Genomic DNA, 26,281 nt, shown 5'->3' on the forward strand with positions numbered 1-26,281 from the left:
ACACTGTGCTTCCCCTTCCCTCATCTCACCCAAACTGTGCTTCCCTCATCTCACCCACACTGTACTCCCCCTTCTCTCATCTCACCCACACTGTGCCCCCCTTCCCTCATCTGCCTACATTCTGCCCCCTTCCATCATCTCACCCACACTGTGCTCACCCCTTCCCTCCTCTGCCTACATTATATGGCCCCCTTGCCTCATCTCACTCACACTGTGCCCCCCTTGCCTCATCTCACCCACACTCTACCCCCCCCCCTTCCCTCATCTCACTTACACTATGCCCCCTCCCTCACTTACCTATAACAATGCTGGGCAGAGAGGGAACTTCTTAGTCCTGCTCCTCTAAGCCTGGCTGCTGCAGCAGCAGCCATCAGGCAGCCGGGCCCCATCCCCACCCCAGTGTAGCTCTGCTCAGCTTCTCAGGACACCGACACGCTGATGCTGGCCTATACTCTCAGGGTCGGGTCCAGGCAGCCTCTGGGGGTAGTGTTCGGCGGCCGCAGGACCCCCCAAATGTCCGGCCACTGGTGTATGTAGGCAGAGCGGGAGGGCGCCCCCAAGTGTTCGGCCCGGGATCCCAGTCCCGGAAGACCCCCCTTAATGGCGGCCCTGAGTGGCTGCCGTTCTGCTCCTCACTAAAATGCCATTGCGTATGGCATGACGTCACCATGCGCTTGTGCATCAACAGGATCAGATGATTCTATTGGTGCCGAATGCTGATGCAGGGAGGCAGAATTGGAGAAGGTCATCCCGGTCAGGCGCCGAGGTAACGCATTCCTGACCGGGCATCCATTATTTAAATATAAAAGTGTTTAATCGGTGGTGGAGGCTAATGGGTGGTCCGGTGCACCCCTGGACCACCCCTTAGTTTCGCCTATGCTACTAACTCGCATCCAACTGAGCCCTTTCAGATTGTATTGAGGACACCAAAGAAGATGCACATCAAAAGTGTATTTGTATCTGGGCTTTTAAAGAATATAAAAGTTCCACCAAACATCTCACGCCCAATTTAGCTTATTCCTCTGAAAAACAAATCAATCTCAGTCAGTTCCCAATATACCATATAACCCACACATATGGGACATTGGCACAAAATTTACTTTCAACCTTTTAGGGGGTATCCAATTAGCAGCGCAACGGGGCTATCCTATTAGCCGCGAAGTGCCATTGGCACTTATCGTAGATATCCTTCGGGACCTGATGTGTACCGAAAAATAATCCACGATAAGTGCTGTTTTTTCACCACCTAAATGGCGAAAACACATAGGTCCACGAGCTTATCGCAGGTCCTATGTGTTTTCTGGAGAATTATCCTATTATTTCGACCAAAATAATAGGATAGGGTGAAAAGAAAACATCAGCGAAAAATGGGGATAATGTTCGGGGCTAATTGGATACCGCCCTAAGTGTAAAATTTAAGATAAAATAGTTATTATAGCACATTAGAATAGACATTAATAACTATTGTAGTCATCTACACACCCAAATCAAGACAAATTCCTTCTATCATAGAAGTATGTGAGGAGATACAGAAACACATTATTTTGATTAATAAGTCTAGTCCCCTTGCTGCCATACTGGCTGAGTATGACCTATATTATCTGTGAAGAATGAATGCACCCAAAGTGAGTGATAACACATTCATATTGTCACTTCCGAAGTGGGAAGTGGACCCAGACTGGGTGCAGGTAAGTCCTTGTGAGCATTATCCTGATATTGGAACGAGGCTGGACGCAGGGGGTACTTGTTCATGAACGTCTCTGCCTTTGCTGGATGATGCGGAGGACAGAGATTACAGAGAAAAGGGAACTAAACCCCACCGGATATGCAGAGCGCGGCTCCAGAGACGCTGAGGTACAGCAGGGGTTCTTAAAAGGAGTGTCTGTACCCCCTGGGGCTACAAAACATTCAAGCTGGGGGTACGAGACATGCCACTCCACACAGTTTTGTACGCTGTCATTTTTATTTGTGCAGTGCGTGTTCAATATGTGTTCTGTTCCAACAACAACAAAAGAGGCAGTAGAAACGTATCAGTGTGTACTTTGTATTACTGTTGTTGGAATCTGCGGGAAACAATCAAAGCAAAGTCTCCTATTTAGGGTTACTATCGTTAGTACCTCACACCTGATAGGCTTGCCAAAATGCACCCAGACACCTCCCCTCTCTGTTGGCGATATTGTGGCCACATAAGGACGTTTATACATGTTTGGTGGTCCTACCCACAGATATGTTCATTCTGGGATAAAGGGCCTGATTCAGACCCACTCGCGAGCGCTGAGCGCTCGCAAGCGGGTCGATGGTGCCCTAGTGCACATGCGCACGACGGAGGGAGCTCCGTCGTGCGCATGCGCGAGACCCGAATAGCGACGGCCAAGCTATGGGTCTCGCACCAAGGGGGGCGTGCTGTCGATGGTGAGTGACAGCACACCCCCTTTAGTGGGCGTGCCGGGGGCGTTGCTGTCCAGATGGAGGCGTTTCTATGGGAAAATCATTAGTGATGTCAGTGGGAGTGCTTTTGGCTCTGATATTTGTGAGGGGAAAATAAATGATGTTTTGGAAAAAAATATAAGCAATTTTCGGTAATAATATAATTTTGAATATCATTTATCAGCCCAACTAAATGTCCTCATCATTAATCCGAGATTTAGTTAAATTAGTAAATTGTGTAACTAATATGTGAGAATTTTTCAAATATCTGTTCTATTATTGAAGAAATTTAGATACCCTCATAGGCGAAAGTATCATGTTTGCATTTGATATTTTCTTGTTAAAGTGTTTATGACAGGATGGGCTGCCATCATCTGGCTCTCGCCAGTGGATATACCGATTTATTTTAGGGTTCATCTATCAGTAAACTGCTATTAATGATCACTTCTTCTGATGTCACTTGAATATCAGATACTCATTGGGACAATTCAATTAAATGCAATGTTGTATAGTGCTGGGAATGAGTTCCCAGAGCTTTTCAATTGCCTGCGCTGTTTACCCACGACTAGAGGATTTCTGCTTGCACCCTCCTGATGTGCGAGTAGATATCAGACTAAACTAGTGCCGCGATGGTAGTTTTGGGCTTAGCGCGTGCGCTTACAGCATCACGAGCGGCACTTAAGACAGAGAGTGGAGTTTACTGCTACTAAACACCCGGCATTAGGGCGCAATTGGGACAATTGAACAGCTCCAGGAACTCGGGGCCTGATTCAGAGCCGGACGCTCTGACAGAGCGCTCGCTCTGAATCAGGGCCGGCCTTCTGGTTTTTAAGAGCGGCCTTCTGGCCGTTCGCATAGCTGTGGGTGACCACCCACAGCTATAGCGAGCGGCCAGTGAGATAGTCGCGATTGTCAAGACCATCGCGACCATCGGGCTTGCAACGAGACCCTTGTGGTAGGGTCTCATTGCCGCAAGACCCAGAGAGCTTTCGGATTTAACACAATTTTTGTTTTAAATATTTCCCTTGATGTTGTTACAAGTACATTTATATTGTTTACAACGGTGCCATGTTTTTAACATTAGACAAGTTTTGTCCCTGGAAATGTCACTATTTATCAATATTATACAACTGCAAAACAATTCATCTTTTATTCTGCATGGTATATTTAATGAATTCTTAACGATTTGTTATTTAAGAGATAGGTTACACTAGTTTTATTCATTCCGTGATCTTCTTTCTTTGTTTTTTTAGTCATCATGTGCTAGGCTCAATATTTATTAATGAGGCATATACTGTATAAAATGCAAAAAAACAACATAAAACAAACTCAGAGTATACATGATATATGTAACACCCCTCAGAGATCTCTATATTATATATGACGTGCTCTCCCTTTGCAGTAGTGCACTCAGTACTGATAGAACTAGGCAGTATGACAGGATGACCTAATCCCGGGAGGAAGGAGAGTCGGGACGGAATGATCATGAGAAATCACTGTGCGGGATTTCCCCTCAGAGCCACGCAGGGAGCAGCACACAGAGGACCAGTACTGTGGCTGTCTCTCTGTAAGTGGGCGGGCCGGGAAAGTGACGCTCGGTGTTGATTGGAGAGTCTGTAGCAACGTGTCCCTGTCATGGCCGCCTCCATCTGATAGCTTTCTGTCTTCCTTCCTTCCCATTATAATGGCTATTACAGGGGTTGAGGTACAGGTGCCAGGTGCTATGTAATGCGGTGACAGATGTTTTGCAGGGGGCCAGCCGTGGGGCTCGCCTTCTGCATCTTCTATTTGGCGTTTCACTTCACAAACAAGGTAATGTCATAGTTATAATCTAATGATGTACAGTGATGTGCTCAGGTTATTTATTTTACTATAGTGGGGTTGTTATGTTAATTTATATATCAAGGAAATGGTCACCGCTACAATCTTGTGTTGCAAAGTGATGTACTCAGGTTTTTTATTCTGCTATAGTGGACATAGGCCCGTATTCAATTAGTTTCGCACCCGCAATACTTTTTTGCATGCCGGACTTTTTGCCTACATCGTGTGTTTTGCATGTTTTGAATACGCGCTCAGTCTATTCGCCGTATTCAATTAGAAATGCCGTGAAAACGGCATCCGGTGACACTGACACAGGTGAAAAGTCCTGTCAAAAATGGGGAACTCAGCCTGACAGCCCCCAAAAGAAGCACTAACATTGGGTATCACTATAGATGCCCTTGATTAGCCCTAATGAAGGTATTTGGGGTACTTAAGTTGTGACAATTGTTGCCAATTAGCGCATTAACACAATTGGTGAAGAATAGCATTAAGCGTTTTTTTGGGTGAAAATAACTGCTCCCAGCAAATTTGGGGTACTTGAAAATGGGTGCTAGTATATCTTTAAGTTGCTAAAGTGAAGTTTTAAATCACATAAAAAAATCCACCTGCTGCAAGCACCTGCTATCAAAAAAACACCTGCCCCTTACTTGGGGACCCCCCCAGAAGTCTATTTCGCTAGTTTTGAAGTTTGTCCCCCAACTTTGAACTTTTTCGCCCCCAAAATGAAAGTACTTTTATTTGGGTGTTTTTAAAGTATTTTTTAAAATTATTTAAAACAGTTTATCTTTGGGGGACTGTCCCAATGGTGCAGGGGGGTTTCCCGAAGTTTGCACCCTAAAACCGCAATTGTGCACTTTTTTCCGCCTGCTATTCATAGGCAAAACTTTTCCGCCAATTACATTGCATTGATTTTTTGCGTAAGCGAAAAGTCTTTGGAATTGAATACAGCGGAATCTTTCCGCCGGCGAAATGACATCATCCATGATACTTTTTCGCGGATTCAGACTTTTCGCCTCTAATTGAATATGGCCCATATTATGTTAGTATCTATCTATCCATCTAATTACATGTAGTGTAATTCAGTGGCGTCACAAGGGGGGTGCGGGCCGCACCCGGGTGTCACCCGCCAAAGGGTGACACCAAAGTGCAGACTTCCCCTCTGGTGACAGGAGCCGGGTGCTGCACTGTAGAATTACGTGCAGCACTCGGCTCCTGTCACAGTGAGGCAGCCAGCACTACAAGCACACTGGTCCCTGGGGGCAGCCCGCACCCCCTGGACCCCCCGGAGACACTAAAACTGGGGTTCGGATGCGTGGCCCCACCCCCACATGCAAGGCCACGCCCACTTGTCCCGAGACCCATCCCCTTTTCCCAGGCGCACACAGCTGTGCCGCACTCACTCTTGTACACCGGCACCGGGTGCAACCAAAGGTAAGGACGCCACTGGTGTAATTAAAGTGAAAATTGGAGCAAGCAAAGCCTGCAATGATTAAACACACTCCAATGTGCCAGTGATGGAAGGATGGCCTCATTTACTGATCTCTAGAACTCCGTCACAGACAGCATTTAACTGTTTTCTGATTGTCCGTTACAAACAGATTTGTTACTAATTATTAAAGGCTTATTTCTTTTAGTATCACAGTTACACTTCCGAATATGCAGTTGGTGCCTGACATTGCTTACCTGTCCGGCAAGTTCCAGCGGCGTCCTCATCCGTTCTGACCTCTGCCCAACTCCTGGCAGCCTAATGCTGCCAGCAATCATTTGTTCACTAATGCATATGTGACGTCCGCCTGCACATGCGCATTGTGCTTCCACCCAGCGTGGACTCGACAAAGCCTGGAACCCTTTTCCTGAGCCCCCATTGCAAAATGGATTAAGCAGTACAGACAGCGGTAAGATAAAGCTGGGTACACACCTGGCCAATGGGTCTGCAAGATATATCGCCATAGGCTATGCTGCAGGGCAGATGCGATATATCTGTGAACGACCATGTTCACATCACAGACATATCATTTGTACACACCCACCGATGCACTACAGATATATTGCCTGTTGGAACGGGCAATATGTATGTCAGTGTGTACCCAGCATAAGCTTACCACTGTTTGCTAAATGAGACACTAGATTCACTATGATGTCCAATTATGTGTTTTTCAGTCTGTAGTTACTTACACTATACATTCAGGGCTGGCACTGAGGGCACCTTAGGAAGCACCCCCACTTCTAATAAAGGGAAAGTGGTGCTTGGGTGTGACACTATAGCCAAGTGCAATCCACACCTGTAAGAAATTGCTGACTACTTCACTCCATGTCAGAGGCCAGTGCTCCGTGTGACTTCCACAGGGGCATTAAGAGCACTGAAAGAATGACATTATGCCATACTTGCCGACAATCAGCTCCAGCCTTCCGGGAGGGAGCTGATTGTCGGCTAATAGCGGGGGCGGGGCGGAGTCGGGGGCAGGACGGCCATTTTGGGTCACACTGGGGGCGGAGCCGCACGATCGCGTCATCGTGACTCCGCCCCCTCTTCACAATGCCGTGATTTTCGGCATTGTGAAGCAGGGGGCGGGGCCACGATGACGCGATTCTGCGCGAATCGCGTCACGAGGCCCCACGCTGCGGGGATTTCTGTTTTTTTCAGGGGGGAGGTGGGGAGGGTGTGAGACTTCCGGGAGGCTTGCCTGCCTTTCCGGGGGGCCGGGAGCGGCACCCGTAAATCGGGAGGCTCCCGGCCAAATCGTGAGTGTAGGCAAGCCTGCATTATGCCCCTTAACCGTTGGCACCTAAGTAAACTGCCTAGGTCCGCCTGTATTTATTTATTTTTTTTGTGCATGAGAAAGGCAGAGTAAAAAATTGGTATACAGAAAACTACCTTCAAGAAACATTGCATACAAGTAGTTTTTGCCATTTTCTGTGATTTGTGATTGGAATCATTGGCTTATAATCCGTATATTATCTGTCTGTGTCTGCTTCTACAATCTGCATGGTTCATATAAGTGGACAGTGGCCCTGATTCAGACCCGGACGCTCTGAATAAGGGCCGACCTTCCTGATTTTAGAGCGGCCTCCTGGCCGCTCGCATAGCTGTGGGTGACCACCCACAGCTATAGCGAGTGGCCAAAAAGATGTTCAAGACCATCGCGACCATCGGGCTTGCGACGAGACCCTTGTGGTAGGGTCTCGTCTGCCGCAAGCCCTGGAGTGCTTTTGGCTCTATCAGATCCAAAAGCACTCCCACTGACATCACTTGTGATGTCAGTGGGACCGGCCCCAGACGGTAGGCGTTCCCATGGGAACGCCTCCGTCTGGCCAGCCACGCCCCCGGCACGCCCACCAAAGGGGGCGTGCTGTCACTCACCATCGACAGCACGCTCTCTTTGTAGCGAGACCCATAGCGACGGCTTGCCCGTCGCTATCCGGGTCTCGCGCATGCGCACGAGGGAGCTGGGTCCGTCGTGCGCATGCGCACTGGCCCAACATCGACCCGCTTGCGAGCGCTCAGCGCTCGCGAGCGGGTCTGAATCAGGCCCAGTGTTAATAGCTCTGTATTATAATTATGGTGGAGACTTTTGATTGTCAAGGGACTGCAAATAGTGCTATGTACAATTACATGCAAAGGTTTTAGGGCCTGATTCACTATGGATCGCTATTCTGCTTATACATACTCAATGCAGTTGCTAATATCAGCGGTGCTATTTAAATGTTTGCACTAACATTGCGCTCGCATCCCAACATAAGGACGCCCACTGCCCCTTACTCACGTTCGTATACTAGGGGAACATAGCGAAACCATCGGTAACATCGGACTCATATGCACACTTGCACAAGCCCTGACCTTAGTCAGAAATTGCTACCAGCCACGCAAGCTATAAGTACTTTGGCTGCTTATTGCCGCGCAGTGGATAATTTATGCTCGCCCCTGCAATGGCTTTGAAACGCACTGGCACGCCGTATTTTGCCCGACCCCCCCCCCCCCCATCACCACCCACAAATGGCACTTTCAATCACTGTGCTGCTAGTTCATGCACTGCAACGCCTAAGCATGTGCAGAGCACAAACATCGACCGATTGCGTGCATGCTGAATCAGGCCCTTAGTATCCACCGGTCAGATAACCTGTTAAGTACTGATTATATGCTGCATTTAACCCTGCTAAGGGTTTCCCCGTACAGAGACCAAATTCTGACAGTACACAAATTATACCTTGTTAAAAAAACTTTTTTTAATGTAAAGTCTTTGGGGCAGATGTACTAAACTCTGGAAAATGATAAATTGGAGAGTGATAAACTACCAGCCACTCAGCTCCTAACTGTCATGGTGCAGACTGTGTTTGAAAAATTACAGTTAGGAGCTGATTGGTTGGTAGTTTATCACTCTCCAATTTATCACTTTCCAGAGCTTCATACATCTGCCCCTTTTGTTTTTGGAAAATTCCATTAACCTTTGTGTATTCTTAATCATTCTGGGTACACACTTAACGGAGCGTGTACCCAGCGATGCGACTCACGATCCCCCTGCCGACGGGCCGACATATCAGGGGGTTCCGTACACACTGGCCGACATATCAGGTGGTCCGATATGCCGGCCCCCGCCGCATAGCGCTGCATGGTATCGTCAGCCACATCGCCTGATCTTCCTGCATGTACAAAAGATCAGGCGATGCGGCTGACGACCCCACGGGACCGCGCATTACACGATGTAGTGCATACACACTGGACGATTTTAATGATTTGTCGTTCCGATGCTTCGGAATAGGCCAAATCGTTAATAAAATCGTCTAGTGTGTAGGGGCCTTAGAAATTGTACTAAAGTGGCCAAAAAGTTTTTTGGTTTTTTTTTTATTGAAATTTCAAATAAATTTAAATAAACACCACAAAGAAATACTTTGTAGTTTTTGTTTCGACATTAATCCACCTTTCCAAAATCGCTAAAAGCAGGCATCTATGTGTAGGTTTACATATAAAAATATGCCTTTGAAAATTATAATGCATTTTTTTTTTTTTTTGCTAATTATCTTAGCAATTATTATTAATCTCAATTTAGACTAATACTATCCAGGGTATTCAATTTGGAGCGAAAAGTCAGTTTTTGTGTAATTTCACACCGATGACGTAATTTTCGTTGGTTTTGGTTTTACACACTATTCAATTTCAAAGACTTTTCGCAGGTTCAAAAAGGCTTTGAAAAAAAACGGGGATAACTTTTCACCACTGACTAGGTGGCGAAAAAAAGTGCAGAATTGGGGTTTAGGGGTGCAGGCTTAAAAAAAAAGTATGCACCCTTCAGAATGACCCCCTTGAAACGGTCTGTGTCAAAAAGAAAAAAGAAAAAAATCGGGACACCCCAAAAAAAGCACTTTGAATTTGGGGGCCAAAAAAAAAATTGTTGGGGGACAAAGTTAAAAAATAGCGAACTTGACTCTGGGGGTGTCCCCAAGAATGCCCCAGGTGTTTTTTTCATTGCAGCTGCTTGCGGCAGGTGGGTTTTTTACGATTTTTTCAAGTCACTTTAGCAACTTTAAAATATGCTGTCCCCCATTTTCAAGTACCCCAAATTTGCTGGGCATAGTTATTTTCCCCCCCAAAAAAATCTAAATGCTCTTCTGCACCACTTTCTTCAAAGTCGCATTTATGCACTTGCCGCGGCTATTAGAAACCCCGACTTCCTTCAGTAGTTAAAAATGGGGGTACCCATAGTGATCCCCCATGTCTACACATCTTTAGGGGGGTCCCTAGAATATTTCCTGAAAATTCCCGTTTTTGTTGAACCTGTAAAAAACAAAGTTGAAAAAATGTACAAAAAAATGACATAAGGTCCCCCCCCAACAGCCAAACCAGCCCCAGGCTTGCCAGCCAGTGGTGGTTTCTAAAAATACGGGGAACAAAATGTGTAGGGGTCCCCCGTATTTTAGAAACCAACACCAGGCTGCATGGACTAGTGCTGGTTTTAAATATAGGGGGCAAAAAAGACGTGGGGTACCCCTATATTTAAGACCAGCACCAGACCCAACCAACCGGGGTGTAATGCCACAGCCCGTAGACCCAATCACCGGGGCTCCAGGTCCAAAGCATTACACCCCAAGTCGGTCAGCGCAAGCCGGTGATCTCGGGGGAGTCGGGGACCCCCCAAAAAGGGTCCCCCCTCTCCCGAGCACCACAGGCTTACGCTGAAGCCTGGGGCTCTTCCCCATATCCCTTGCTTGGTGGGTATGGGGCTAATAGGGGGACCAAATAATGTAACACTATTGTACTTTACAGTGGAACTACAAGTGCCAGCATGCCTGCTATTTTGCGCTTGTGGAACTACAAGTGCCAGCAGACTTGCGGCACCTGTAATTTCGCTGTAAAATAAATAGTTAAAAAAAGACAAAACACACACAACGTGCCCAGTATAAGTTTATTACAGACACCTACCCATTCACACATACTTGCCTATACCAGATGTTCGGTCCCCTTGTCCAAGTAGAATATCCAAAAATCATGGCCCTGTAAAGAAAAAATCATACTCACCTCTATCCTGGCGCTGGTCTCCGCAGTAATCCACGTACTTGGCAAAAAAACAAAACAAATACACGACCAACGAACGAGCTATGAATATGTGTGTTCCCACGCATGCTCATAGCTCCCGAATGCCAGCTGACGGCACAACAACGGAGCTGGCATTCCTGAGAGCCAATCAGCGGCCGCGCTGACTGTAGAGCGGCTGCTAATTGGCTCCGGCTACTGACAGTTCCCACGTGGGCCAGTCACACCACAATTATTTATAATCATTTGCAATTATTTCCCAAAAATTCCCCTTTGTTTTCGCCTATCCAAGTATTGCCAGGTGCCGTTTTCGACGATTTCATATTGAATACGGGGATAAGCGGGGGCGCGCGCGATACTTTTTCACTGGCAAAAGCTCCGATGTGCGGCGAAATTTTCAACGGCGAGGTTAACGTTTCATATTGAATACAATTCTATATGTAGAAATAATATGGTAGCTCAACAATGCCTACCACTTTTTTTGTTCTAAGTAGACAACCTACGCATTAAATGAGGGGGTCCCCTTGTTTTATTTGACGCAAGATGGGACTTTAGACCCCCCAGTCCCATCTGTGGAATTTTTTATTTTTTTTGTTTGGTGTACTGTATCAGCTGTTGTCTGGTGATCACCAGAAAATAACTGCTAAGGAGGTAAGGAGGTACATCATTTGAAACTCCCTCTTTCAAGACAGGGTTCTCCCCATGTGTGTGCGAGCCAGTATGAGGGAGATAGGACACAATGTGCCCTTCTCCCATATGTGGATAACATTTTCCCGTGGTGCTGGGTGATATGGTATTCTGACAATAGTGCTAAGGTGGCCACGTAATTAATAGGGCACTCCTCTCTTTCATATGTGAGTGACCCTACATATACAGAAGTCGGCCTTCCACCCATATTACGTCTGTTTTGCGTATTGCAAGATAATGTTTTCTGGTGATCACCAGACAATAGCTACTAGTGGGCCACATAATTTGAAAATTTTGACTCCCCTCTTTCAAATATGGGTGTTCACAAAGTTGCCGGTGTCATTGCGAGAGGGCACGTATATGGAAAACACACATTTTCCGTAGCGCAGGGTTACATAGTCCTGGTGATCACTAGTAGGGACTACATCATTTGAAAGAGTGGACCATCCTCTTTCAAATGTGAGTACCCCTGATTTGGATGTCAGGTTGAGGGGAGACCTTCCCCTATCCCTGGATTCCATGATGTTTGTGTAATATAGGGGTTAATACCTGGTGATCACACTGATCACCAGGCATACATTTCCTTGTGGGGCACATAGTTTGAAAGAGGGAACTCCCCTCTTTCAAATGAGGGTGCCCGATCTTTCTATTTTACAAAGTGGGGGAGATAGAGGGGCTCCCTGTAGCTCTCTAGAGATCCTGTGTTAGAGTGACACGGTGTAGGAGATTATATAATCGATTCTTTTTCATTCTTGATACATTTTTACCTTTTTGATGTGGTATTAAAAGTTACTATCAGATAACCATTCCATTCAGCCCATTATTACGTATGGAATGCTGTATTCCATGGCTGCTGCTCTGGTGTCAGATGAGCCTTCCAGCAGGTCTTTTGTATTAGCGTGTGGATTCGGCTTAGCATATATGAGCAGTGTCTGGGAATTCCCGATCTTGCCTTAACTTCCATTTATTAATGATGGTTCTGACATTGGAAATCTATTTATAACCTTGCCCTGCTTTGTAATAGTTGGTTACCTGCATTCTCAAGCCATCAGTCAGCTGCTTAGAGAAGCTCAGGGTTGTTGACAGATGAATCATAGTATATGTTCAACAATAGTAATAAGTTGGTGACGATTTTGAAGCCTTTTTGCATATGATAAATGTAGCAAGAAAATACTAATTGTGCAGGTAGGCCTATATGTTAGGTTTGTGTTATGCTGGTGTTTTTGTTTTTTCTCTTTTGCTTAATATGAAGTGAGCCATTTGACTAGAGGTGTAACGTTTAGATACAACCGTATTTTACTGGATAAAATTGTAGATCACAATTTGATTCCCAGATGCTGCATGTGACCGTGGACAATTCACTTCATCCCCCTACAGTCTGTGCACCAAAAAAAGTTTCTGAAACGCTTTGGAGCTCAGGTACTGTGACAGGAATGGGATGTTTTTGTTTTTATGTACATGTATTTTGATGTAACAGTGATTTTTTTTTTTTTTTTTGCTGTTCAGTTCCACAATCCAATCCACATTTAAGTGGAAAAGGTTATTCTAAATACATGTATAGGGAAGATTTCCAACACTGTGTATGCACAAGGGCTCAAACATTTTTCTTTAAATGCATCTTTTGTTGCACATAACGGATTTTGAAATTAGAAACCTAGGGGTATATTTACTAAAGTAAACGGTTTGGAAGTGGTGATGTTGCCCATAGCTACCAATCAGATTCTACTTAACATTTAACTGACACCTTCTAGAATAGGGGTGGGCAAAAAGCGACCCTCCAGCTGTTGTTGAAATACAATTCCCAGTATGCTATGCAACAGTTTTTGCATGGCCAAATAGCAAAACTTTGGCGGGGCATGCTGGGATGTGTAGTTCTACAACAGCAGGGGGATCGCCTATTGCCCACCCCTATTCTAGAAGATAATAGCTAGAATCTGGTTGCTATGGGCAACATCTCAATTTCTAATTCACTTTAGAGATATATACCCCCTAGTTTCTAATGTTACCACATCAATTGCCAGTTTTACCTGCATCACACTTTTTGGAACTCTACTGTTGTATTGTTTGCGTTTACTGCAGATTAATACATCAATAATGCCTACAAAGCGTAAAATTTTTCACGATAATGAGCATCCTATATAGAGCATTTCGTACTGAGCTGTCAGCCTATATAGAGCATTTCGTACTGAGCTGTCATCCTCTTGTGGGTGGTGCTGGAGAATGATTTCAGGCTGCTAGAATAGGTTTATGTTGCTAGAAGCGTGCTTTAGGACCATTAAGGACTAAGGGGGAAATTCAGAGGTGGATCCAAATTGGGTCAGTGGCTCGGATCTGAGAACTAAATGCAAATGCTGCTTTTGCTAGGAGATGCACACAGCCGGCTTCTCCGCTCCATGGCATGCGTCCGAAGACGCAGAATCGAACAAACATGGACCATCGGACCTCTCTGCACCCTAAGGTTGCTCAGAATCTCTGCCACAACTAAACTGCGGGTAATTTTTATCTGAAGATGCAGTTGCTGGCTTAAACGCACCCCCAAAATGGCAACTACACCCCTGCGTATTAAAGCCACTCCCCATCACTGCCCCCAAAAGGTTGCTGTCTGTCAATCAAACTGCTTCTGGCCCCGTACTGCGACTAGCGCCCACAGGACCATCGCGGCTCAGGCGCATGCGCAGAACAAACAACATTGGCCACTTACAAACTAATCGAATCTGCGTCCTCCTCTGAATCAGATCTTACATTATAGCCAGCATCCATCCCACAGAGAGCATTTTAACTTGGTTCAAAGCTATTTTTGACAATCCACCTGCTGCAATCTTGTTCAAAATGTTACTTGGCAAAGACCAGAGGGTTTATTTACTAAACAGCAACTCATCAAAGCCACCGATTATCAGCGTTTCCCCCACTCCCCTCATAATTAGAAATTGAAGTACTATTATTAGCAAAACACACATGATTTTTCACTTAAGAGATTTGCTGTTTTAAATTCCGTGGTCAAAAATGGATATAATCTTCTTCAGCTTTGAAAAGCTGCTGTTTAATAAATAATCCCCAAACGGCTGTGCAAATCTGTCCATCTCTGATGCAAATGTAGAAGGAGATGTTGGACACCTACTTGCTGCATTTGCGGTCCCAGCACTGTGACCGGTGTCGCAGGGTGGGATCACCATCGCGACCGATGGTTGCTCCTTTGGTCAGGCTGCGGGAGCTGAAGCTTCCTGCAGCCTGACCAGATGCTGGTCATGTAAGAGGCAAGGAATTTGCGTCTGTCGATGCAGACGCTGGCCTCATTCCTCCCGGAAAATGGGGACGACAATCCCCTGTTTCCAAAAACGGTGACCAGACATGCCCCTGCTGTGGCTTGTGGGATCTGCGAGCGAGATCGCAGGACCCGTTTCTGCACATGCGCAGAACGGGTCCTGCACAGATCTCTAACAATCAGAGATGTATGTTCATCAGACGAATGTACATCTCTGAATCAGGCCCCAGGTCCAGAAACTAGTAGGAGCCTGCAAAGAAGGTGCATTGATTACTGATAGGACACATTATATATACATACAGTGCTATACTTCAGCAGGAACTCCGTTCCTGAACCTATGACGTAATGTCCTGGGCCGAAATGTTGGGACCAGGGGCATTTTGGATATCGGAATATTCCGTAGTTTGGAATATATACATACCATAATGAAATATCTTGGGAAAGGGACCCAAATACAGCCTGCAGGTAATTTTATACAATAATTTTGTGGCTCAGACAAAGTTTGTGTACATACATGAAATTCATTTATGTTTCATGTACACCTTATACACAAAGCCTGAAGGTCATTTTATACCATATTTGTAGTAATATTGTGCTTTAAACAAGTTTGTGTACATTGAACCATCAAAAAACAAAGGTTCTACTATCTTAGTCATGCTCAAAAATTCTGTGTTTCAGAATATTTGGATATGGGAGACTCAACCTATAATTTGTTTTTCTGTAGCTCTACCCCGAGTAGCTTCTCCCACAGTTCCTGAACCTATTCTTCCACAAAAATGTCCCTGCATACCAGTCTTTGTAAAGGTTGAGTAGTGCTGCTGTTGCATATATTTAAACATTGATTATATATATATATATATATATATATTATCTATCTATCTATCTCTCTCTGCCGGCGCTCCAACTTGAGAGGTAACTAGCTCCGGGGCCTGTTTCAAAAAATTAATCCAATGCTCCAGCAAGAAAAACGGCACTCAGAGACTTAAATCAAGAAAATATATAAATGTATCTCCACGTCAACGACGTGGAAATACATTTTATATCTTTTCTTGATTTAAGTCTCTGAGTGCCGTTTTTCTTGCTGGAGCATAATATATATATATATATATATATATATATATATTATAATATATATATGTGTGTGTGTGTATATATATATGTGTGTATATATCTATATATCTAATATATATATATATATATATATATATATATATTATTACTTTTTTAGAGACAGATGAGGCTTACTGCGCCATTAATATGATTGGGGGAACTATAACGTTTCCCCAGTGGATCTAGTTGTTTTAACTCTGCTCTATATTTCAGTTTGTTATACTGTTTCTATAAAAGTGTATGGCCATCCTTTGGATGTTTTTACACAAAGTCCTCCTTCCCCCAGAAATCTAGAATTAATGAGAGCATGGTAGCACAGTAGTTAGAATAGCACAAAATGGTGTGTCATTATAAATAAAAGCTATTGGCACATGTCATATTTTCTTAAGGGAATAGACTAGGATTAATGAGATAGCCATAGCATTTGATTATTCAGGCACTTATAATACACAGTCCTTAGTCCTTTGAACATTTTTCAGCCACAGATAATTTTGTAGGTTGCATCACATGAGGTTGCTGGGGAAAGGAGGAGGAGTATCCTGTCACTTCTACTGGTCAAGAGAAGTGTAGGAGTTTGTAGACTTAATCCAAGGTGAAATTAGTAATTTCCGGTTATATCAATATATACATGATGTTTTTTTTTGTGTAACATTTGTGAGTTCTCTTTTCTATACAATATTTGTGTATTTGGTGTTCATTTTCTTTTCTTTTTTTTTATTTCATTTCATTTGTGTTGTCTTTTTAGGAATCTTAACCTAATTGATGTCTGTCCAATTAACTTGTTCTTTGTTTTCCAGTATGTTCTGTCTATTCTGAAATTCACCTATCCTACCCTTTTTCAAGGGTGAGTATATGCATGATGACATGTTAAAATATGATTTGTTGCAGATAAATGTTCCCAATTGTGTGTTTTTGACACCAGCACTGTATGTAAAATATAGAAATGAAAATGAAACGCCGTAGGGGGCGTTTCAGTTATCAGCGTCGGTAGCTATCAGTGCTGGGTGCCCGACAGAGCAATTCATTTGTTGCTCCGTTCAGGCGCGTGATAGCCGCCGGCATTCCTGCTTGCCCCCTACTGGGGAGGTGAGCAGAAATGTGCGAAAAGTCAGGAGTTTAGATGGGTTTACTCACTTTACGCGGCTAAATCTGGTCTAATTTGGCGCGACAAGCGGGATACTTAATGAGCGCCCAAAAACAATTGGATTGTTACATTGTGCACCCATTAATCAAGCACTTTAAAAAGCAATTGAGTCACCACCATAAGGTGCAATGATTTGACGAAGGTACTTTTTCTGTCTCCATCAAATGTTAAATATATACTTTCCAGGCTGGAGAATGTGGAAAAGATATGTTGTTTTTTTTTGTTTTTTTTTATGTGAAATGGGCACGGTAATCGAGAAAAATAAATTACTTTGTTGATAGAGTGCAGTTAATCATTGAGAGAGTGTAGTTATATGGTTAAAGGTGTTTTCTAAATACGCAGGTTTCACAAATGAAATTTCCTCAGGCATAATTCCCTGCAAAGCTTTATTTATTTATTTATTTATTTTTATATACTTGTATGGTCTCAGTAGATTATGTTAAATCAGTATCTCAGTTGTAAGGTTTTTCCGCAAATGCGAACTAGTCTCTCTGGGTTGTATTCTCTTTTTTTTTTTTTTTTCTCCTGCCTCCATCTGGGGCACAGTTCTTGACATTGGGGTGTAGTGAGGATTGCAGAGCTATCACTTAATAGGTTGACTTTTCAGAGTATACAAGCTTGATCCTAACCCAGTATTAATTTAAGTGCTGTAGGAGTAGATCAGCATTAAGTTAGCTTGTATATATTTTATTTCTATTTTTGTTGTTGTTTTGTACCTGCACCTTTTTTTCAAATGTTTTTTTTTTGTTTGTTTGTTTTTCTAAATCCGCAAAACATCAGATCAGAGTTAGTCCCTGTTAGACGTGGTAACATAAGTATGTTTCTGGAGAGGTCAATCAGTATAAGGAAAACTGATCCTTTACTTATCATGACACTAAGGGGGTATTCTATTACCTGTGGTAATTTGCAGCACGGAAAAAAAATGGCTTTTATAGTGATAAAAGCCTGATGGTCATTATCGGGCCATCCAATTATAGCCTGGTTTTTCATGTGGAAAATTACAGTTTCTCGCCCGAAAATACAGAGGTCTACAGCTTTTTGATGTTCCAGTGTACTTTCGTGGCAGTGATCGCCGATAAAATACCTTAGTTATCAGGGATTTGGATTTGCCTGTCCGAAGCAGGTGAAACAAAACCCCCGTTAAGTGCTGCATCGGGGCTAATTGAATAGCCCCTTTGGTGGTAATAAGCCTCTGCCATTTGCTATGACTTATAGGATACGGCCCTAAGAAAGAAGTTGGCCAGCTTCCGGGCGAACTACATCTAGGTGGATTAGGGCCACAATTGAGCAGATTATGAGTGGGCTGAACAATCAATACTAGAGGATCTCGGCTCATTCTATTCACTTGGTTGGTACTTTGTGGGTGGCACGGAACAGTTATGTAGAGCTGTTACATTCATATATTCATCGGGTTTATAGTTTCATGATTTTGCATCCAGGGATGTTTTCTTTGGATGGAAAGTATTGGGTGGAAAGTATTGGGTTCAAGCAAGGCAGAACATATCCTCCCCCAGCTTTTGTACAAGAAGTGTCCCCTGATGGATGAAGGAGAAAATAAGAATTTTGGAACTTAGTTAAATCTTTTTCCGAGTCCATCTGGTGGGCACTACGATCCATCCCTTATTGGGCTGTGCATGTGATGATACAATCCTGTCCTTATTCTTCAACCTATCCTTAGAGCGTATTAAGGGCCTGATTCAGCACGGATCGCAAGCCTGTGTTCGCAGGCACCCAGCCGATGCAAAATTATGCAAATGAATGTGATCGCACTGCCGCCGCAGCACAAGATGCAGACGCCCAGCGCTACATAAAGTCTCCCCCTTACCTTTACTTACGTCCGCATTAATTAGCAAGACAGCGATAACATCGGTAACATTGAGAACCATTGGACCCATACGCACAGTTGTGGTTGACCTGACCTTCACTCACAAACTGCTAAACTTCCTGCACGCAGTGAGTACTCAGACTAGGTATGCAATCATAGGGGCTTATTTATGCACGCCCCTGTAACGGCATTCAAACGCACAGGCACGCCTGCATTTCTCTGACCACCCCCAAACGGGCACTTCCTGTCAATCACTCTGTGAAGACTCTGCGTGCTCACTGCGATCGCTTCCTGATCATAGCAGCCGGTTCGTGCACGCGCACTACGATGCCTGCGCAGATGGATACATAGGCCAGGTGCGTGCGAATGCAGGCTCGCCATCCGTGCTGAATCAGGCCCTAGGTTCAAACTGAGGAAAGGGTTGGAGGGAGGAGCTTATGTACTCTAAAATGTTAACCTTTAAGTGCTAGCTCCTCAACCCTTTCTACACACCTTGGTCAAGAAGTATCCCCCAGATGGATCCTGAGATTTAACAGTAATTACCAAAAATTATATATTTTTTTTCTTGTTCAATTTGGAACGCCAAAAGACATGAAGGAACTAGCGAACTTGTTTACAAGAATTTCCTCATACACCTATGTGACACTGCTTGTGTATGACCTTTCATATTTGGTGAACAATTCAACTTTCATTCTAATTATTTTTGTGAATGTATATCATTGTGACTAATGGGTAAGCAAATACAGCTTTGCGTGTTTCTTTGTTGCAGGGTGGAAGGCACTATGAAACTCCTTGTTAATGCAGCTATGATATATTTCACTGTTCTAACGCTTCCACCTCTCCACTTCACAGCCCCCCTCCCCCCAAACCTAGCCCCACTAGACTCCCTAATCCTAACCCTTCCCCACCCCCCCACCTCTGCGGCTGACACTAAGGACGCCCCGGACTTAACTTCGTTTGGGCTGGCGTCCTCGGCGTTCTGGCATCGGGATTAACAAAATACTGACGCCTATGTCAAATCCTTTGCCGGGATTCCGATGTCAAGATTGAGACCGGCGGCCTCATAACTACATCCCGGTAGAAATTAGTGGCTAAGCTTTACAAGACTCTGTGGTCTTGTAAGGTAACATACACTGGTCCAAGAGGCTGCATCACTGTTTTACAGAAAAGCTATAAACTTGCAGATTCTCAAAGTCAACACCTCCATAAGAACAATTGGATTTAGCCCCTGTACCTAAGTTAGGTTGAAAGCTTTGTTATTGAGAAAATCATGCCTGCTGGTTTAGATTCTGAAGTACGTCGCAGTAGCAGCTGAAAGGGATAAACCCCATTTTCTGTGTAGAGACTAGTCTTATTTAAACACCATAACCACCAATTTGCCAAAGTGAGCGATATAAGCACTTATCAACATCTTCTTAAACGATGCCCTTTTACAGCAAAGCATTAACAAATACTATTTTGTTATATCAAAGTATTCCTTCTAAGAAGCCGGTGTATGTATTGAAATATTAGTAGCAACAGAAAAATTGTGGTATTGTTATAGAAGTGCATTCTGAAGAGGTATTGTGTTAAACGGTGAGGTTGATTCTGAAAATGTTACCTTGCTTAAAACTTTTATAGTCTTACAGCTAAAGTGATTCAGTGAAATAAAACTGAATTTATTTTTTAAAGACCCGTGTGACTCATGGGGCTAGGGTCAGTGTGCCGCCACCTCTCTGCCAGGGAAGGAAGAAAAAGCACCCCCGTGGCAGTGTAACCGTTTTTCAAACGAACGCAATCCACCGGACACAGTTGGCAAGTGTTAACACTACAGCAGAGGAGTGTCACACTTTTGCCAAACATGCACCTTATGTTTATCATAAGTAATCTTGCACATATATTGAGAGTTAAGACTAAAAGTGCCCATCCACTAGACCAGTGGTGTCAAACTCGGGCCCTTCAGCTTTTGTGGGACTACATATCCCAGCATGCCCAGCCACAGTTTTAGCATGCCCTAATAGCAAAACTGTGGCACTGCATGCTGGGATGTGTAGTTCCACTGCAGCTTGAGGGCCCGAGTTTGACACCACTGCACTAGACGATTAAGTTGAGCGATTGAACGGTAACGATCATTCAATTGTTCATAAATTGTTTGCAAAAATGTCTAAAACAGCGATGCGCGTGCCCGCTGGTCGTTTAGACATCTATCATCATGCAAACATGCTGGTCAACCTGACGATAACGTCAGGTTGAGCATGTTTGCAGATGATGCTCGTTCAGTGCAGGCTCATCACAGACTGACAAATGACTGCACGATTATAATGTCGTAATCATGCAGTCGTTTTCATGTCTGCTAGTGGATGGGCACCTTTACACTGGAAAACAACATTTTTGCAACTAGGAATACTCTTGGTGTAATTTGGTTGTGCTGATTCCAAATCTGAAATCGAAATGTACCTATCACATCAGGATTTCACGTTATAGACATTACCAATGTTTAAAATCTACATGTTTTATATAGTGTTTGCTATTTTACACAAATTAAACTTAAGCAGCATTATTTTACTTAAACATTAAAAAAATATCAAAAACACAGCTTGGATTGCACATAAAATATGTTTACACATTAGATGAATATATTAAAAAATGCTTTGGGGACTTGCTCTTGCATTTATGTGTTGTATTTGTTTCCCTGTACAGAAACCAGCAAAAGTCACCCATCTTATTGGGATCAAAGCGACCTTGGTATCTTGTTTCTATTAAAGATATTTCTTTTTTTAAATTCAATAATTTTTATTGAATTTTATTTATCATACAGATAAAATACAAAAAAATAATAATCAGCAGCTGTCATATTACAAAAACATAATGTACAGTTTGGTATGTATAAGAATACAAATAGTTAATTGTGTGGTCTCAGGGCCTGATTCAGACCCGCTTGCTCCAGGGCTCGCAACAAAACGGGGTGGCTGTCGATGTTGATCGACAGCTCGCCCCGTTTTGTAGGCGGGGAGGGGGGGTGGCTGGCCAAACGGAGGCGTTCCCGGAAGGCCTGCCGTTTGATGTCAGTAGTTGAGCTTCCTTCCGAGGCGAAAGCAGGAAGCACTACCAATGAGATGTAAGAACATCTCTTCGGCCGGAGAGGGGGAGCATTAACTCCCCCCTCCGGCGCTACACGCAAGAGACCACGGCGCATCAGCCTAGTGCTGATGCGCTGTGTCTCAGTCCCGGCCGGCTCCACTAAGCATGCGCGGGATCTCACAAGTCCAGGAATGATGATGTTCGTCCATGTAAGATGACGTTTAGCCTCTTTCTGAGTTCCGTTTTTTTGGAGGGAAAAATCCGAACTCAATGTGCAAACTCGAACCTATCCGAGCCTGCACATCCCTAAAGAAAATACATAATAAACCAAGTTAACAAAGTTTTTCATAATAGGCACACAGGCCCTCATTCAGAGGTGCTCGCAAGAAGCAAGCGCTCGTTCTGAATGAGGGTGGACGCTTGTATTCTTAAGTGCGGCCTCCTGGTTGCTAGATAAGCTGTGGGTTATCACCCACAGCTTTAGCGACCGACCAGGTTGGTGGTCGCGATGGTCAAGCCCATCGTGGCTTGCGACGAGACCCTAAGATTGGGTCTCGGGAACCGCAAGCCCCAGGGAGCTTCCTGCTCTGATCGAGCAGGAAGCTCCCCACTGACATCACTACTAATGTCAGTGCGGCTGCCCACAAAATGGCAGGCGGTCCTTAAGGAACGCCTCCGTTTGTGAAACCACCCCCGCTGCCACGCCTACAAAACTGGCCGAGCTGTCTATCGACAGCCGCCCCTTTTGTAGTGAGCTCCAGAGCGAGAGAATGTCTCTCTCTCTCCGGGGCTTGCACACGCGCAGTGCGGCCGCTGCGCGTGCGCAGGGCCTAAACATCGACCCGGTTGCGAGCACCCAGCGCTTGCGACCGGGTCTGAATGAGGTCCACAGTCTGAGAAGCCGAAGAGCATTGTAAAACAATACATCATGAGCAGAGTGTAAATGGCAAAGATATGACCGATAGGATTGAAAAACGTCACGGAAACCAGCATATATAGTTGTGTCCTGTTGGTGCAACAACACCCATGAAATGAGCTTGACAATGTAATCAAGTCTTAAAAAGTTTGTAATGATGGCCATACCCCTGCGCGACCAGCATCAGATCAGATTTACCATCCGACTCCTCGGAGCTCCCTGGCAGTCCCGGCGGCATATTTGTTGTTTTTCTTAGCACACGATCTGTCGTACGATCGATACTGTGCTTCACGCGCTCATAAGGGAAAAAGTAATTGAAATTACTTGAATGGACGCACAATGCATCGCATGCACAAAATACACGGCCTAATTCAGACCTGCTCACGAGCGCTGAGCGCTCGCAAGCGGGTCGTTGGTGCCCTAGTGCGCATGATGGAGGGAGCTCCGTCGTGCGCATGTTCGAGACCCGCATAGCGCATAGCTGTCGCTATGGGTCTCGCACCAAAGGGGGCGTGCTGTCGATGGTGAATGACAGCACGCCCCCTGTGGTGGGGGTGCCGGGGGCGTTGCTGCCCAGACGGAGGCGTTCCCATGGGAACGCCTACCGTCTGGGGCCGGCCCCACTGACATCACTAGTGATGTCAGTGGGAGTGCTTTTGGCTCTGATAGAGCCAAAATCACTCCAGGGCTTGCGGCACCGAGACCCTAACGCAGGGTCTCGTCGCAAGCCAGATGGTCGCGATGGTCTTGACCATCGCGACCATCTTTTTGGCCGCTCGCATAAGCTGTGGGTGGTCACCCACAGCTATGCGAGCGGCCAGGAGGCCGCTCCATTTTTAGGTAGGAGGGCCCTGATTCAGAGCGAGCGCTCTGGTCAGAGCATCCGGCTCTGAATCACGCCCACAGTACGATCTGCACACGATAGGATGGAACATATGTGCTGCACATCTGATCATACGATCCGTTTATAGGAGCTGCGGGAGTGCGCATCGGATTGTATCTTACTCCAAAAAATACACGATTTCCACAGGATCCATCGTAAGACTAGTTGAAAATCGGCCAATCGGCCCGAAATCGTGCAAGTGTATGGCCAGCATAAGGGAGGCTCGGCAGCAATATACACGGTCAAAGGAAACCACATTCAAACAAAGTAATCTGGAGTATCGTGCACAGTGGCAGTAGTGCTCTTCCTTCGGTAACTGACCAGATAGGATTAGTGGTAGCCAGAATGGAAGGTGACATAGTCTTCTTTCAGTGATTCCTGTCAATCTTATCCTACAATGAAGTTACCTTTTGAGTGCAACAGCTAGGAAGTCTATCCAGGACTGGACATGCAACTTTACTGGTCCTTTCTAAATCTCATTACCCCGCATTTTAATCCTATTATCAGTCAGGATTTTTGGTGTTGCAATAGGAACGTAAGGACCTTATGTAATAGCTTGAGAAATATGCACACACAGCACAATATTGACAAATCTGCCTGTATTTTAATGCAGCAGTAATTAATGGGTAAACCTTTGAAATTATTGGCGCTATAAAAATAAGGGCAGACTTGCTAGAAACGTGCCAGTGCCTACATTTTGCAGGTTATTACATGGACAGTTCCTGTTGCCGGATCTTGGTGATTAAGATACTACTTTACATGATGCATTTTGAACTTACCACAGTTGTATTTTTCTGATATCTCACCGCCTTCGCTGATTACGCAAATTGTATATTCATTTACCGCTGTTGTGCATCTTCATTATGTTTTTTTGGAGAACAATAATTTTTGTTTTATTTTCAAAAAACATATACACAATAAAATGGGTAATCACAGTAGCTGTGCAGTAAAACATCACAAAAATAAACAACAAAAACATTTTATTCAAAAAAGAAAATGATAATAAAAGCTCACTAGAACCCATATGGCATGCTTCTTCGTTATATTTGACATTGGAGATTGTGGTATTTTTTTTTTCTTACTTGTTTTTCTTTGCATGATTGATGTATTTATTACTCAGCTGAGTTACTGTTGCAGTTCTTTTCTATATTTACTTTATATATATTATCTAAGTAATAAATAGCAGTCATTTTGGAAGCGATTTTAAATATTCGTTACCAATAGAATATACTATACTAACCCACTCTATATTGGCACTCAAGCTCTGTAATACAGCATCTTTGTATAGTATAGTATCCCCTTGAATAGGAGTCTATTTACTAAGCGTCGGGTTCTAAAACCCAGAGCTTCCAGTTGTATTTATGCCTGAAATGTAGAAATGCAATGCTTTAGTAGCCAAAACATTGCTAGTAAAAACATTGCACTGTTAAATTTCGTGCATGAACACGATCAAGAGCACCAGGTTTTAGAACCCGACAATTAGTAAATTAACCCCCTATGCTACAACTATTTTACAACTGCTGAGACCATTAACTATCTTATTTAATATATTTACAATGGCTATGAAAGGGGATGTACCATGTACAATGGCTACAAAAGGTACACACCATAATGTTGAATGTCATGTCAACATGTTCAAAATGTTCACACATGAAATATCGACAATAGAAATTTGTGGGGTTAGGGTTCAAATTTGGTTGTCCACATTATGTAGCTGTCGAACATTTTGTATGTGCCGGTATTGTGGTTGTCGTCATTTTGTCATACGACATGTTGTATCTGTCGACATTATGGTGTCTAGCTAATGATTGCAGACATTGTGATCTTAGACAAAACGTACTGAACCCTATAAAAGGTATTCTCAACCCTTGCCCTGTTTCATATTTTGCTGTGTTACAACCTGGAACCATTTAGTTTAAATTTATTCACACTAATCAATGCATTGTACTTGATAATGTGCCAAAAAATGTAATCCAATCATTTTTCTAAATTAATTAGGAACAAGAAACAGAAAATAAGTGATTGCATTAGTATTCGCTCCCCTTGCTAAACCTATTATGAATATAGCAAGGTGGTAAATACTAATGCAATCACTTATTTTCATTTCCTCTGAAGTAACAAACTTTTTTCCCAAGACGCAACAGTTTATTGGAGTCTGTCTGTGTGCAGGTACTATGTATCACATGATTGCAGCGTACAGTAAATACACCTGATTCTGAGAACTCCCCCAGTTAGTTAGTACATTTCCAAGCAAAGACTGGAAAAGGAATATCAAAGAACGATCCAAGCGGAGCCGGTACAAAGGGGGTGATTCAGAAAGGATCATAATTGCAAAGCTGCACGTAGGTAGCTTTTCAATTCCGTCCTTGCTAATATGCACATGCATCAGGAGATGTATGACACCCCCTTCTGCATTTGCAGTCCCAGCACTGCAACGGAGGTCGCAGGCAAGGATCACCATCGCAACCATCTGCGAGGCCAGGAAACTGCGTTGGTCGACGCAGTCCCTGGGCTTGCCACTCCCGGAAAACGGGGCCAACACCCCCGTTTCCAAAAATGCCGGCCACCCCTACACCCACACCGCCGCTTAAATGCCTCTGTCTGTCAATAAGGCAGAGGC

At 44.2% G+C, this 26,281-nt stretch overlaps 1 protein-coding gene across 4 annotated transcripts in view; it reads left to right on the forward strand.

Annotated features, from left to right (window-relative positions):
• The first annotated feature begins 3,969 nt into the window (after nt 1-3,969).
• Nucleotides 3,970-26,281, forward strand: part of SLC35D4 (solute carrier family 35 member D4) — a 159,338-nt gene continuing 137,026 nt past the window's right edge. For all 4 annotated transcript variants that reach the window (XM_088469789.1, XM_088469790.1, XM_088469793.1 and 1 more), the window contains exons 1-2: nt 3,970-4,239; nt 16,631-16,677. In XM_088469789.1, the coding sequence (XP_088325915.1) occupies nt 4,168-4,239; nt 16,631-16,677 (119 nt within the window). In that variant the 5' untranslated portion in view covers nt 3,970-4,167. The remainder of the gene's footprint in view (nt 4,240-16,630; nt 16,678-26,281) is intronic.

Source organism: Taudactylus pleione, unplaced genomic scaffold (genome assembly GCF_031769625.1).
Source record: "Taudactylus pleione unplaced genomic scaffold, aTauple2 ptg000093l, whole genome shotgun sequence".
NCBI classification, from domain to species: domain Eukaryota; kingdom Metazoa; phylum Chordata; class Amphibia; order Anura; family Myobatrachidae; genus Taudactylus; species Taudactylus pleione.